At 37.0% G+C, this 17201-nt stretch overlaps 1 protein-coding gene across 1 annotated transcript in view; it reads right to left on the reverse strand.

Moving 5' to 3' along the window:
* COG5 (component of oligomeric golgi complex 5) overlaps positions 1-17201 on the reverse strand; it is a 193878-nt gene that overhangs the window by 37699 nt on the left and 138978 nt on the right. Inside the window, exons 11-14 of the mRNA XM_059816303.1 lie at positions 14286-14367; positions 11740-11944; positions 10418-10579; positions 8304-8403 (exon numbers count right to left, since the gene is read on the reverse strand). Of these exons, the coding sequence (XP_059672286.1) occupies positions 8304-8403; positions 10418-10579; positions 11740-11944; positions 14286-14367 (549 nt within the window). The remainder of the gene's footprint in view (positions 1-8303; positions 8404-10417; positions 10580-11739; positions 11945-14285; positions 14368-17201) is intronic.

Below are 17201 nucleotides of genomic sequence, written 5' to 3' on the forward strand. Positions count from 1 at the left end.
TGCTTTCTTAAACAATAATGCACTAAAAACATCTGTCATCAAGCACATGTTACTCATTATTACAACAGATGACAATACTTTACAATAACACAGTCCCAGTTACACTGTTTAGTATCAGTTAATTGAAAAGTAGATCTCAGTAAACCCTCAGAACAAATAAAGTTTAGAAATAATGTATATTAGTTTTAATAATGTAATTTTTATGTCAGAGTCACTTTGCATTTAAACATCAATACAATTAAATATTCAAAATTGTTTTACAAACTCTGAAATCCAGGTTCACCATTGCACTGAAAAACAGCATCAGGCTAAATCAAAGCTACCCAGTTACTTCCCAAGAACCTTTTTGTACTTGGCTGAGTACCTGCATATTACTGCTCATATTACTGCTCTAGTACTCTGTGACTGTGCACGTTCTAAAACCATCTATAACATTACATAACTCAGATATTTACTTAAGTAATTGTACATAAATCTCAATATACTACTTTAATCCGGGATAGTGAGATAGAGGCTGCCTACTCTCTATCACAGATAATCAGCTGATGCTGACTTTTCCTTCAAAATAACCCCGAATCTAAAAACCTCATTCACCAAAGAAAATCCATACAAATTTCTTTGTGCCCCAAGTGTACAGCGGTCCATTGCATTTGGGAATCAGAATAGCAAGTTCTCTCTCATTCTGCCTTTTGGCGTGTCTGGTACCAGAGGTCTTCAATATGTGAATCAATGTCCTGCCCTTTGAGGATATGGGACAACTATTTGAACCTTGGTGCAGGGACTCTAATTTTTGAGGCATTTACGTCTTCTCTTTAATCTTTAATCTCAAAATTCACTTCTACTGGGTCTTTAGCATTTTAACTTTTAAATACATAAAATACACCAAGTGTCACCTCATGTTTTCTTAAGAAGGTTGGGGAAGAATTCTTCAAAATGCCAGGAAGGACTGTGCTCTCTGTACAGTGCTTAAAAATTTCAAAGTGGCTTATAATAGCCAAACCTGATAATCAGAAAATCCCACAACCGTTGCCCAGGGTAAAATCCTGATGAGAAACCAAGCCTCTACCATGAGCTGTGGGCAAAGGACAGATCAGCAGCTCTCCCAGAGCACTGCCCACAGCCTATATTTTGGACCTCCACCTCATTCATCAACTTTTGTAGTATGTATGACAAGTCCAACAACATTTACTTACAGGAATAAAAAAAAACTATTAAAATTCTCTATTTCCTTCCTCCCTCATTACACCCACTCTCCTCGATCTTCTGAGTGCTTCCTCTTTATGATTGCTTACAAGTCTGACAGTGGGAAAGATCTCCATTATATCATCTGCCTGCAGCCTCTTAGAATCATAGAATCATTTAGGTTGGAAAAGACCTTTAAAATCATTGAGTCCAACTGTAAACCTAACACTGCCAAGTCCACCACTAAACCATGTCCCTAAGCACCTCATCCACACATCTTTTAAATGCCTCCAGTGATGGTGACTCTGCCACCTCCCTGGGCAGCCTGTTCCAATGTCTGACAACCCTTTTGTGAAGAAGTTTGTTCTAATATCTGCTCTAAACCTCCCCTGGTGCAACTTGAGGCCATTTCCTCTTGTCCTATCTCTTGTCACTTGGGAGAAGAGACCAACACCCACCTCTCTGCAACCTCCTTTCAGGTAGTTGTAGAGAGCGATAAGGTCTCCCCTCAGCCTCCTCTTCTCCAGACTGAACAACCCCAGTTCCCTCAGCCGCTCCTCATAAGACTTGTGCTCCAGACCCCTCACCAGCTTCGTCGCCCTTCTCTGGACACGCTCCAGCACCTCAATGTCCTTCTTGGAGTGAGGGGCCCAAAACTGAACACAGTATTCGAGGTGCGGCCTCACCAGCGCCGAGTACAGAGGAACAATCGCTTCCCTGCTCCTCCTGGCCACACTGTTTCCGATACAGGCCAGGATGCCATTGGCCTTCTTGGCCACCTGGGCACACTGCTGGCTCATATTCAGCTGGCTGTCAATCTTGTCTGTTGGAAAGATCCCTTTTTTTAGACAAACTTTTCTGGAACATATTACTCCATAAAATACAATATTGCACATTTAGGAACCTCTCCAATTATAGGCAATCACAGCTCCCACTGATTTTAGCCTTATCTACCCTATCTTCACCTCGAGTACTGTGTTCAGTTTTGGGCCCCTCACTACAAGAAGGACATTGAGGTGCTGGAGCGTGTCCAGAGAAGGGCGACGAAGCTGGTGAGGGGTCTGGAGCACAAGTCTTATGAGGAGCGGCTGAGGGAACTGGGGTTGTTCAGTCTGCAGAAGAGGAGGCTGAGGGGAGACCTTATCGCTCTCTACAACTACCTGAAAGGGGGTTGCAGAGAGGTGGGTGTTGGTCTCTTCTCCCAAGTGACTAGTGACAGGACTAGAGGAAATGGCCTCAAGTTGTACCAGGGGAGGTTCAGGCTAGATATTAGGAAAAAGTTCTTTACTGAGAGAGTAGTGAAACATTGGAACAGGCTGCCCAGGGAGGTGGTAGAGTCACCCTCTCTGGAGGTATTCAAGGAGCATGTGGATGTGGCATTGTGGGATGTGGCTTGATGGGCATGGTGCTGTGTGGTGTGGGTGGGTTGTTTTGGTGTGATTTGATGATCTTACAGGTCTTTTCCAACCTCAGTGATTCTGTGTGTGTGATTCTGTGTGTGTACCCCAATCTTAGGATAAATCTGCCTAGTGTAATATGGCCATGTAGATTATTGCTTTGCCTGTACTTCAAGCAGACATGAACTTGCTCTGCTTGTGCTCCAAGCTGAATGAAAGTTTTGCACTCAGCAAGGTGCCAAGGCCGAGCTGGTCACCCTGGCTTGGAGTGGAGCTAAAATGTGCCCCATCATCTGGGAGCACAGCAAAGTGAGTTCGTGTTTGCCTAAATCATGTAAGCATACCATTACACATCCACATATAAAAATGTCTTTTAAGATAGTTTAAAATCCACCAGAAATTGCCAGCATAATCACCCCCACCTGCTCTGAAAAGCAAGTGGGCACCCTGATTTTCAGAATCCCGCCTCTGCAAATTACTCTTTGCTTGTTTATTGGCCAAAACATACCAGGCCACTTTGTCTCTGACAGTGATGCCTTATGGTGGGAGGAGGCAGCAAGACACAGCCTCCACAAGACAAGACAGGAAGGATTGCTGTGGGACTCTGATTGCAATTAATAAAGATAGTCTGACAGGATAACTGTACCTCTAGGGAGGAAACTAGTAGAGGTCTCCAGGTTCAAAAAGTAGGAGAATCGCATCTTCTCTAAACAACTGCATTTTCATGTTCACAGCACAACACATTTCATCTATGTGCACTTGGTGGGTGCGTTAGTGTATTTCAATCCACCCACATGTCAAGCTGAACAGAAATAGCACAAAAGTAAGAGAACATACAGTACTTACATTTCTATTCACAATATATGAGGTAACTGAAATCATCACTCTAAAAGCAGAAAGAATGCAACAAAAACCCCAACAATAAATATTGTTCGAAATAGTCATGTGCTGGGAAGGGAATAGACTAGATGACCAAATAGGTCTCTTCCATCTTCAGTCTCTGTAGGGACAAGGGATCTTGCAGTTTATTTTTCTGCTTGTTGGCAAAAGTACACATCTTGTAAACTTTCAGAGCTTTTAACCCTCAATGTTTCATGACTTCTCTCCGCAAGACATCCAGTTCTAAGTATCAGTAAGAGAAATACCTCTATCAACAGGCAAACCAAAACAGTGATTGCAAAGTTGCAACAAAGATATTTTCAATTATGACAGAAATCACAACATTCCAAGTACATTTAAAATTCAGCTCAGTAAATGACAAAATTCTAGGTAATCAACTGGGGAAAGGCAGTTTTCACAGAATCACAAAGGTTGGAAAAGACCTTTGGAAAAGGTTGGAAAAGATCATCAAGTCCAACCATCAACTAACACCACCACGCCCATTAAACCATGTCCCACAGTGCCAACTTCACACGTTCCTTGAACACCTCCAGTGATGGTGACTCCACCACTTCCCTGAGCAGCTTATTCCAGTATCTCACCACTCTCTCAGTAAAGAAATTTTTCCTAATATCCAGTCTAAACCTCCCCTGGAGCAACTTGAGGCCATTTCCTCTTGTCCTTTTGTCTCACTTCCAATCAACAGGTGACTATCATTTTCATTTTTATATACATAAATGAGAAGTCTGATTTAAAGTAGCATATGAACAAAATTAAACATGAATTTAAAAGACTTCTGCAATCAGCCAGGCATCTTTTCCAAAAATGGACAGCCAAATTCTGGTCACTTCTTATTATGGAAGATTACAGCAGAGTATCACCCTAGAGCAGTGGTCTTCAAAGTAGGGTGCGTGCACCACAGGGGTTATGCAAGACAATCCATCAGGGTGCAGGAAGAAAATATCAGAACTTCAATAGTACATGTATATAATTTATAAATAAATAAATATACATATAATGGGGGTATATGCTCAAAAAGTTTTTACTGATAGGGATGCATGGCCAAAAAAGCTTAGAAACCACTGCCCTAGAGGATCCTGCCATGCAATTACTGCTGCCTCATCAAAGACATCTAATGAAGATGTTGGTGAGATATAAGCTCTCTTTTACATCTCTTCTCAACTATCAGTTAGACAAATGGGTAAAAATTTCTCTAGGAGGCAGATTTGTGAGCTCCTACCTTTTGTTAAGCAGCATGGATTTTCAAAAAAACCCAAAATCATTGAACTTTTTCTTTGTTTTCAGGAAATGCAACTTACTGGTTTCTCATGAATCTCTTCCCTCCACTGTACTTATTGTCAGCATTTGATGAAAGAGCTGATTTTCCTTATGTGGCCAGTTAAACAAGAGCACAACATGTTATATGTGTCAATCAAGACAGGTAACTTAAGAAATTTGCAAATGGGAATGGATGACCCCTCTGGAAAACTATTAAATCAAGGAGAAAAGTTAGTGTTCTTTTTTATCTGGGCTATCTCACTTGTATGAAAAAGTGGCTAGTGAACAAAATCTGGCTCAGTAAGCAGCCATTATGTTAAAAAGTAAGCAATGGATTACAATGTGCAAATGCAGAAGAGGAAAATTTTGCTCTTATCCAAAACATGATGATCACACTTGTTAATCTCTCTTCCAATGTGGAATGAGAAGGATGTAGAAATAGAGACTAAACGGAAATCTCGCTGTGTCTGTAATCATTATGAAGATGTTTGGGCTGCCTGATTTAGGGAAACTGTGAATAAGAAGAGACAAAATAATAATGGCAAAGAGAAAATATACCAAGCACCCTTCCTCAGCATCACCTAACAAAACACAGGATGGGTGGTGAAGTTGAAAGGTAATACTCTTAAATTAACAGAAATATTTTTTTTTAAATTTAGTGCAATGCATAATTATCCCTTCAAACTCTATATAGTAAGAACATCTTCAATTACACTGAGTGAAATTAGGACAATAATTCTGAACACTTCATGGCATATACCAACCGCATCAAGCATCAGGAAGGAGTTAGCCAAAGATTCGCCCAACAACAGAATATATCTACCTACTGCTCACAGACGGTTATTTATATCTTCTCTGAAATAACTTGAACTAGCTAATACAAGAACAGGTCTCAGGCACAGCAACAGCTGGTTCTTGGTCTGGGGAAAGCTGAAAACCAAAAGCCAGCAGTGTACAAAGTTATAAGTAACACAAACGTTTTGGATTCACAGGAAGAGGCCATTTTTTCTTACCTGTTTTTGCTTTATTACAACATGTACAGATTGCTAGATGCTGCTTTTACTCAAAGGTAAAATTTCTGAGTCTTGAATAATATTTTTCTTGTTATTTGTCCTATCTAAAGCTAAGTGGAGAAACAGCGATGATATCTTAGTGAATTGCAGTTCCTTTTTTTGTGAAATTGAATAAATAAAAACCCTGACAGCAGAATGTCTCAACATTTTTATGACTGCACATTTCAGTTTTTCACCATTCAAATCTACCTGCAGTATTACAGCACTAAAAAAAAAATATCATTTTCTAATGACTCTTAAAAGCCCCGCCCCCAATCTTCCTTCACTGGGCATTCTGAGATTCTTTTGTTTACTTTTAATTTGGAAGAGAACTCAGTTGTGAATTCCTCCAGGACATTCAATTTCCATTTTTAGCACTGCTCTACTATAACTCTCTGAAATGAAGCATCTGAGTGGAAACGTTACATGGTCACCATTCTCAGCTTTAGAAAGCTATCGTTGGAGGCTGGATTGCAAGACTGAATGAAGATTGCGTTCTTGGCTACACCACTAAAACATAATGAAACAGTGCTGTCTGACATGGCTCCTGTTCTACACATGGTAGACATTTCAAGCTCAATCTGTCTGCCCAAAAATAGGTACAAAAAAAAGTTAAGATGTTCTAGATTATATCCACAGGGCTGGCAAACATGGCACAGGACAAATGGGAGAGCCATGCTCTTCTGGAGAAGCAACCGGAGGCTAGGCATGGTATTTTAGGACTTTAAAGATGGCACTATACACCTATGCCTTAGCGACTGTGTTCAGCCCTTCCAGTTTTTAATTTTGTAACATGTGTATCAGTCAGGAAAGAAAAAAAAAGTAAAAAAATGTAGCTGTGCAATACATAGTTGATATTGCTTTACAATTTGCAGGTATATCCTTGAAGGACATTCATGTTCGTTCTGCCAGTTTAACTAATCCTGTCACTTAGTTTTTCAAAGTTTCAGGTTTTATTTTCAGTTGCCAAATTCAAGAAGTGCAAGGGCTCAGACTCCCTCTTTACTCCTACATTCTTTTAGTTTGAGGTCAGCTAATATAAAGCCACAAATCATATACTTGTCAGCTTATTTCTACATTTTTTTTTTCAGGGTTTCTTAAGAATTTGCCAGCTGGCTGATCACAAAACGATATATGTTTTCAAAAAAGCCACTGGCCACATTCAAACTCTAACAGAGATGATGAGCACAACAGACCCCGGTGCTTTCACAGCTACAGCTGATACGTCTTTTTTTTCCAGTTGAATACTATTTGACACCACACTGCATGATAAATAGAGGCACAAGTGTAATATTTTTTACTCATGATGACTCTGGCAACCTACTAAAAATCCTCATTTCTTTCATGAGCAAATTTCACTCTGAAATTATGAAGCCATGATTCAGTGTCTTTAAAGGAAGACCCAACTTAAGCACTATGCTCCAAATATATAGCAAAATAATGTAATTTTATTTTAAAATTTTAAATATTCTTTATGGCTTTCATGACTGATTCACTTACGTTCCTATTCCATACACTAGCATGCAAACTTCCAATACAATTCATCCAACAGATGTGGTAAACAAGGTATGTGTTACTGAATTTCATATTTTTAAAGTTATTCAGAGACAGCAGGTGTATAAAAGGTAAACAGAATCCATACTAACTTAATTGCTGCAATGTTTTGTAGCCAATTGTTACCAAAAATTGTTAGCAAGTATCTCTCTTTAAATGAAACGTATAGTAAATGAATGTCACCAGAATCTGAGTTTGCTTTCAGAATTAATGTTGTTTAAGTGAAAATCTTGTTTACAAGTAGTTAGTAATTTCCTGTGGGTCTGCATATTGCAAAAATTAGTTTTCGTCTCTTCATAAGAAAAGTATTAAAATTTCAGCAACAGACTTCACAAGAAAATTGTTGATTTTAAAAATTATTTTTTCATATGATGACGACATTCACTGTACTGTCCATTGGCTTTTGGGGGATCCTTACCCAAAGGATAAGGCTTTGGGGATCCCTCTTCTATTCACTTTAACACTAGATAACAGTGCATGGCAAATAACTGGAAGCATTTGATAAATGCAAACAAATCAAGGGTCAGTTAAATATATGGCAAATAACAAATATATGAAAAAAATACCCAAATTTTGTTGCAAATAGTGAAAAAATATGTTTGAATAGTCCAGACTTTAATACCATAAAGATGATGTATCATGTAACTGATGGAATATCAAATGTTGGTAAATATTAAACTGAACTGAATTGTCTTGATTTTACTTAACGACAACTACAATTTTGATTTTCATAAATTAATATGGCAAATTCAATTTGGAGTTATATAGACAAATTTTACTGCTATCAATAGACTGTGTTTATCTGAAGGCAGAATTTAACTGAAAAAGTTTCAAATACAATGGAAAGCCAATTTGAAGGTTTTGTCTATCTAAATTGCTTTACTGTTATATTGTAAATCTACAAAAACCAGAACATTGTACATAGAAAAATATAAGTTTTTAGAAATTTAAAATTACTTACAAGCTGCTCAGACTTTACACCATAGAGCTGAATGGTCTTTGCCACATTTTTTGCCACAGCTAAACTCAGGTCTGGATCAACAGCAGCCACATTTAGCTCACTGGAAGCAAAGATTACAAATCTTAGTTAACAACTAAACAGTGCTGTATTTAATTGATAAAGAATTAACTATGAATACGTAGTTCTGTGGCATGTCAATTTAGAGAGAGTAACACATACCACCAACTCTTTCTAAGCACCATAATTCAGTTTAAAATTTCACAAGTCATTTGGGAATTTTATGTGCTATTCTAGTGTTTCTATAGTGTTGCTATTCTAATAAAAATGAGCAAAGTTTAGGAATGACACTTCAGTATGAAATCACTATTAGTAAGCCATTCAAAAATATTGACTGCAATTAACTACCTTCAAGCTTTGGCAGCAGCCTTCAAACATTACAGGTGAATACACAGTCATTCAACTCTGGAATTACATGAGCTGTGCAGAAATACCCAGGGGATGCCTTAGCTTGACACAGCTAATAAGCTGTGTTTTAGGCAATCCTTTATAGTAACAGAGGCCCCAAAGGAATGACAGGGAACAAACGGAAGAAGGAAAAGACTTCTAAATCACTTCCAGTATTTCTGGTTCATGGAACCCCCCAGATCTCCATCAACTGGGGCTGCATTCATAAATGCTCTAATGAGAACAGACAAGCACAAGGACCATCATGTTGCTAGTGATGACATTAACTCTCCCAAGAACTGGAGAGACACTAGGCACCCTGACATAGCAATAACCTTCACCGAGAACTCTGCAGGACCCCAAACATCATTAGCTAAAGGTCACTCTGGAAAACTCAGCTGAAATTTCATAATTTTCATGTCGTTTTCCCTTCTCCTCTGCATGGAGAAAAATAAGATCAATAACCACACCAATAGGCATGTTCTGAGCATCTGCAACTGTCAGTCACAGGTACAGTGTCAGTATTTAACACACACACTCACATACACATACTGTGAATACTGCCCATCACTTTCGGATTGTATTAACAGAGTAGTCCTTACCAAAACCTTACGAGGGGAAAAAAATAATTGGTAATTTAGGCATCTCATTTTACAATTTCTACCTGGAATAGCCATCTTTATCTATTATCTTGTTGTTTCGCTCTAACAGAATATTTACATGAGGTACTATCACTTGCAGCCAAGCAACCATCACCTTCCCTTTGACACAGTCAGAATAATTAAGATATCAGACATTTACAGTATGTTTGAAGTTTCTCTTCCTGATGTTTTATAAACCTAAACAGTAAAAATTAAATTAAAATTCCAGTTATTCCAGAAAAACAAAATACAGAAAATAAATAATAAAATTTATAATAAATTATAAATAATAATAAAGAGGTGATTATCCCACTGTATTTTGCTTTGGTGCGGCCTCACCATGAATACTGCATGCAGTTCCGGGCCCCGCAATTTAAGAAGGATGTGAAGGTCCTTGAATGCGTCCAGAGGAGGGCAACACAGCTGGTGAAAGGGCTGGAAGGCATGTCCTGTGAGGAGCAGCTAAGGACTTTGGGCTTGTCTAGTTTGGAGAAAAGGAGGCTGAGGGGTGACCCCATTGCTCTCTACAGCTTCCTGAGGAGGGGAAGTGGAGAGGGAGGTGCTGATCTCTTCTCCCTGGGATACAGTGATAGGATGCGTGGGAATGGCTCAAAGCTGTGCCAGGGCAGGTTTAGACTGGACATTAGGAAGCATTTCTTTACCGAGAGGGTGGTCAAACACGGCAACAGGCTTCCTAGAGAGGTGGCCGATGCCCCAAGTCTGTCAGTGTTTAAGAGGCATTTGGACAATGCCCTTAATAACATGCTTTAACTTTTGGTCAGCCCTGAACTGGTGAGGCAGTTGGACTGCATGATTGTTGTAGGTCCCTTCCAACTGAAATACTCTATTCTATTCTGTTCTGTTCTATTCTATTCTATTCTAAATCCTGACTTAATTTTCACACTAACCAGTTTTATAACTAAAGAGTAATCAACCTTTTACTGCTAAGGAAGTCTCATTTCCAAAATTGTAGCTTATGAGAAAAAACATGCTGAAGATTATGTTTTGCAGTGTATTATATGTGCATACCTGGCTATAGTTTTAATGATGCTGTCAAGCTCGTCAGAAGAAGGAGGATTCCGACCTCCAGGCGGGAAGACAAGATTGATGGGGTCAAAGAGTCGAGATAAGGATTTTGACAAATAAGCAGCTTCATATTGTTGCAGTGAATCTTTCAAGGCCTTTTCTGGACTGTGGGTATAAGACAAAATTACTACATTTTAAATTAAAATACACAATAGCATTGAATCTTTCCAGACCCTACAAACTTCGCAGTATTGAACCTGTTTTTTCTTTCTGCTCTTTAAACATGCACTTGAAAAGATTTTAATAGTGTGTAACACTTTGCTTTTCACTTGAACCATGTAACTAGTCAGGGAGCCATTCTGTGTCATTCAATACAGTTCTTGGCACTTTCTGTAAGACCTACGTGGAATCCCAAATTCAAGGTGTTCTTGACACAAACAGTGGTAAAAACTTCTGCAAAATATCAGCAAGATATCCAGAACTGCAATGAAAGACCTTTATATATTCACATATTTCATTAGCAGATATCTTGTACTCAATGATATATTTTAAAAAAAAAAAAAAGTATCTCCTGGTATACATATGCGTATAGAAAGCTTAAAATAGACTCTTCTTAAATTTACTTTTAATAAGCTTCAGTCTTTAGTATTTCTATTTGTGAAAATGAGTAAGCAGTAGCTCTCTCAAACATTTTACCTCATTGTCATAAGTTTGCTGAACTTTTTACTTTGCTTCCATTGAAGTCAATAGTAAGTCTCCCACTGACTGCTCAGGAACATACTTAAGACAATACAAAACCCTCATAAAACATTAATTTTATCTTATATAAATCCAGAAGTCCTAATAGACTTGATGAGCCTGTTTCAGTTTGAACTTTCCGATATCTACCACTCAGATCATGTTTATCTACGATGTATAAACATAAAAACTGAGAATCATAACAAACAGAGCATTTGTCACACTCCAATAACTGCAGTATCATTAAGAGAAAGCTACTGCTGTAATCGCAACACATACAAAACTGAATTTTCATCATTCTGCTTTTTTTTTCACCCAAAGAGACAAAAAGATAAAACAAGTTCTAAAGTCAGGGACTTTGTGAAAGACAAGACAATCTGTTAAATACATACACTGTTAATTATATAACCTAATGAAAATCCTACAGCTCTAAAATAGTATTAAAGCAATAACTGCAGGAGGAAAAAAAAGCCTTTAAAATTTTCCCACTCTGACAATTTGAATAACACTAAGTTCTTAAAAATATTCTGTTTTCTTGCAGGGTCCAAAGCTTTACATTTTATTGCCTTAGAGTTCATAATACATACTCATAATCTTGGTTTTTTTGCATGAATATGTCCTGTGTATCTTCTTCCATTTGTTGTAGTTCAGCAAAGAGATCAGTAGTTCCACTTGTGTTAAAATTCCTCTGAATGTTTTGACTATATTGTTGCAGGCGCTTCCACAAGTCATTATAAAGCCTCAATAATTTAGGGTATTCTCCTTCAAAAGCTTGTTTCAAAAACATAGAGGCTGCAAAATAAAGCAGTAAGCAATATGCATTGCTAAGGTCAAACTAATTTTTTGATTCATATAAACAACCTGTATCCTTGCATTTATATCAATGAATGATATACAATGTTATCCTATCTTTAATATTAATAACATAATATTTATAATTAATTCAAAGTGGCATGAGTTATCACATTAAATGCAGTTGACAAAGGTACGTATCTAAAGCACCAGCACAGAATCACAATTGGAAGACTGGATGTGGAAAACTTATTTTGTACAATAAAGATACTAATCATGGTCATGAAATGTTTGGTATCAAACTTGATTATTACTATTATCACTAATTTAAGTCCAAAGTGTGATTAGAACTCTTTAAATCTACAGATTTTCTAACGATAGCTTGATGGGGGAAAAGTGTGGTGCTGTGCAACTTTGAAGATATCCATGTAAAAGAGACAAAGATAACTTCTACGAGCCAAAGTCTTAAGAAACCTGATGAGGGAAGCATATGCTTTTACACACACTTCTTAACATAAGGTATCTAAATGCAATTCCTAAACTTGTCAAATAAAGAATGACAAAGCCTGCAGAAAAATCAGTATTATTTTCAGCGTTGAAAGGCTTGCCACAAGTAACAGGAAATGAAACAAATGTACAACTGTTTTAGCAACTGATGCTAATCTTGATCTAACATCACTCATACTTTATGGATTTCCCATTACATTAGGAGATTAACACTGTTCCATTCATTTGTAGGTTTTTCAGATTCCAGACATCTGCCCCATTTCACCCAGACTATCCTTTCAACTCAAATATATTCTAATTTTGAATACTGCAGGATTCACATTTATTATCAAACACAGAGTTATTTTAGGTCACGAAGCTTTGTTTATAAAGACTGTACCAACCTCATAAAAGTAGATCACGATCTATTATCAAACTCTGTGAACTGCCAAGAATTCCTATTTTTACACTATTTTTCTGATCTTGTCTAGTCTTCCTCCAATCTATATGATCCAGAGGTCTGTGACTGATGTCAGTGGATTCAATCACTTAGAATTTATATGTTAAAAATGAACATTCTCATATAGATGCATCACTTAAATGTAAAAGTGTACACTCTGTAAGCATTGTTTCCCCAAAACTCAGTTGTAGCGAAGTAAAAACATCATTCACAGTTCAAAAATCCAACTGCTCCCTCTAAACATTTATATGAAAAACATGATTAAAAATCATAAGTAATAAAATATTTTTGAATAGCTGTCAGACAAAGTACTGCTGACAAAATGTAAGAGTTCCCTTACTTCTGAAATGTTGATTGATCCCATTAACTGATGTCACAATTTCACAATCTTAAAAGCGAGTGCTGAAAACAGGTAGCACATGTTCAGTTTGAACATGTAAGATTCCAGGTGTGTACATACTGCTGTTAAAGTAATGCGTACAGCAAACAGTAAAATCAATGTGTTTTAACACAAAATGAATATGCTCTCTTTTGGGATCATCTAGTTACATAGCAACCACTGAACATGAATCAACTAGCTAGTTCCTCAAAATTATATTGCTGCTATAAAGCATGGAAGGACCAAATCTTAATGGGCCAATGCAATAGCTGAGATCACAAAGATAAATGCAAATCTTATGCACTTGATCCATATGTGCAAAATATTAACTTTATACACTGTATACAAATATGAAAGATATATTTATGAAAGAACCTCATTCACCTATGATCCAACTGCGTGCTGCATTAGCATGTACTGTTAATAGTACTGTCTTATGTTTATACATGATTTTTATTTAATATTCCTTGATTGTACCTGCTATTTATGTATAACATATGTACAGAATATTATGTATAGTCAGAACACCAGCCATTTATTTATATTTAGACAAGACACAATTTTGAAAAAACTCAACTCCTATTTATAAAGGTATCCAAAAACGGCTAAAATCAGATTTTTACAGCTAATCAGTGTTTAACAAGAAAAGACTGTAAGAACTGCTCTTTAAAACCGAATTACTGTTTTTGAATTTGGCAAACCCATTCACTTTGGAAAGTATAATGTACCATTCCAAACATTTCTACCTCCACATATAGTTGCAAAAATACATTTTTGTTATTAGATAATGACTACTTAATGAAGCAGAAAATATTTCTTTCTGAAAATTCAACCATAGTTTAGGAGGATCACCCTGTTTGGTTACAAAACCAAGAAGTTTTAAATTCACAGACCCCCCACTGAATGAACCACTGCTATAGTTCTAGTAGAGGAGATAATGAGCAAAGGGCTTACTGAAATGAGAGATTCAAAATAACTATAGAACACTTTACAAATCATTTATACTGAATACTTACAGTCTGTTGCTGACTGAAACTGAGAAGAAAGTGTCTGAGTTACTGCAGTCCAAAATTTGTACAAAATATCAGACTGGCCATCCTGATAGCAAGGGACAAAAGAAATACAAGTTTCAAAACATACTCTTTTCAAAGAATCTTAAACAACGCAAATGCTTCCAGTCAAAGCTGTTCTACCATCACTGAGAATAAAAACTGTGTAAACGAAGTCTAAGAAGTCTTCCTCAAGTTTAAAGCTAGAAAAAATAGCGGAGAAACCAAAAATAAAAGCTTCAGTCTTCTCTCAAATGGAGTATTTTCCTTCAAGTCTGAAAGAAATGCTCCCAGTTCTCTAGGGGCATGAGTGCAGACCAAAGCAGTATACCTCAGGGGCCGTGTTAGAAAATCTGTTTGCATTGCATCGACCTTCTCATTCTGTGGGGGTTCTTATGCTGACTACATCACAGCAATTATTGTTACTGCCATTACAACATGCTTGCAAACACTGACCAGGGACCAAGACCAGTACATGCTGCTCTGCTTCACATGGAACAGTTTCCTGTTTCTAAAAACATAAACCACATGAAAATACAGTGCACCTCACAGTTGACTCTTCACCATCTTGTGTCAACAGGGCTTGCTGTCAGAAGTGGAAACAAGGTAGTATATTGTTGCAAAAAGGACATACAAGAAATGGCAGGCTGTTTCCTTACTCCCCCCAACATCTTGCACTTACGCTCAAGCATTAAAGTGTGGTTTTGTTTTCTCTCTTTTGTTTTCTTCCTGTCTGTGTGTTTGAGGTAGAAAAAAATTGCAAGAGATGACAATGGGCATCCTGTCTTGCCCACCAGTTAGATACTTGGAAGGCTGTCCGATATTTTCATGGGAAGGGGAAGCTCAGTCCAGACAGAATGGTTTTCTTCCTTGCATGGTATACATGTAACATATTCACCCTACTGTATAAATTAACCAGTTTGACCAAATCACTACAGTAATGATAATCAGCAAAAAGTGCTCAGAACGAAAAAGTGAAACAGCCAGCAGTGATGACAGATGTCAGCAATTCTAAGGATCTTATGCTGGCACTTGGCTGTTTCTATCCTGACTCTGAAACATCCAAGGTTTTAAATCAAAGCACAACATTCACAGCTAAAGATGAGTTTAAGCAAAGGGCTCAACGCTGAAATCGCTGTCAAAGAGGGATGCATTTTCTCAGCTTTCCTTTTGGCACTGCCAGTGACTTCACTATGACAAAAATGAAAAACAAAAAAACCACAACCAAACAACCATAGTTCTTGTTAATAACACAAGCCCTTTTAAAGTGTCAGTTCATCTTCTGCAGTGCCCAGCACCACAAAAAGATTAGCTATCAAATATAAAAGTTCAGCTACTCCAAATTGAATTACTATTTAAGATGACAAAGGAAGAAAGAATGCACTCTATTCACTTGCATTAGCAATAACATGCAAAGCAATGAAGGTGTTTAGAATGTCATCCGTTAACAGGGTACCACTGCATCCCACTTGAAGATCTGGTCATTGAAAGTTCAAGCTCAAGTTTCAGTTCCAAAACTATCATCTTAAAGAATTGATATAAAACCTGAAAAACAGTCAAAGGTACACTGAGACATCTAAAAATGGAAAAAAAAAAAAAAAAAAAAAGATTATCAGATAGAATGCTTTCACAAATTCTGAGATTAGATGAGGAATTCATCCAACCCTACCCCTTATTTCTAAAGATATTCAAAGAAAGATAAAATTTATGGGTCATGTGTTAAGAATTGAGAGAGAACATCTTTTATGCTGTCATACTTTTAAAATGTATGAGAATTAACATAGAAAACTAAAATAAACTGGGATGATAGAATCTCATTTTTGACTGCTTGAGGACACTGATGGATTATGAAACATAAGTAACTTATTTTATAGCTATGTTTATATTTTCTCTAAAATTGTACTTGATTTTCATAAATGGGCAAAGTAAAATTATAATATTAGACCATGATTCAGACAGTGCACTGCATAAAATATCTTTGGGTTTTTTTGTAAATTTATTACTATAGCATACATGGGAAATTACTCAGTTCTTCATTTCACAGTTTCACATTTAAAACAAGAAAATTACTATAAAACAAATGGCCTTTCACATCAACTATAGAGTAAATTAATTAGCTTTCATATTCTCTACCCCAGCCTGGAACAATGTTTGCCTATTCAGCATGGTAACTCGATTCAATTTCTAAATAATCTAATGGAGGTGGAAAAATACTTACAGAGCACTTTCAAACAACTTTTTTTCATTACTGTAATCACCATCTACACCTCTGTCATAGTCTCAGCAGAAAATTGAATGATTAAAGGGTCTTGAAAACAAACTTGCACGTAGTCCCTCCACATTGACATTTCTGTCTTAATTGTCAGATTCAACATGGTAACAAATAACAGTAACAAACATGTGACGACATTTAATCTTTTTGTGAAAATATGTAACTTTTGTATGTACCTATATATACACATATATAATATAAAGTCAGACATATATACTTATGTACTCATGTAAACATTTGCATAGTATCCACAGCTGTACCAATTAAGCCTCTGCCCATTAGCTTGTGTCTTCTGACCTGGGCAAACAGTGTTCATTAACTGTAGCAGAATTTTGTAGTGAAGAAAGCCCTCACGTCTCAGCTAACCAACTGTATTACGTATGAGGAGAAACAGAGGGGAAAAGCTACATGGAAAATTCAAATAACATTTCATACTGATTGACTACTCAGTCAAAAATGTTTAGGGGAAAAAATGATTAATGCCCCAGTTTTGGACCAACTAAAACCACTACCTACAGAGTCATTACTGGTTGTTTCTATAATGTAAGATACGATATTTCACTTTGTCCAGCGTTGAGATGCAGTCACTCTGCAGGTGAAATATAGCTGCT

The sequence above is a fragment of the Gavia stellata genome, chromosome 4 (assembly GCF_030936135.1).
Source record: "Gavia stellata isolate bGavSte3 chromosome 4, bGavSte3.hap2, whole genome shotgun sequence".
NCBI classification, from domain to species: Eukaryota; Metazoa; Chordata; class Aves; order Gaviiformes; family Gaviidae; genus Gavia; species Gavia stellata.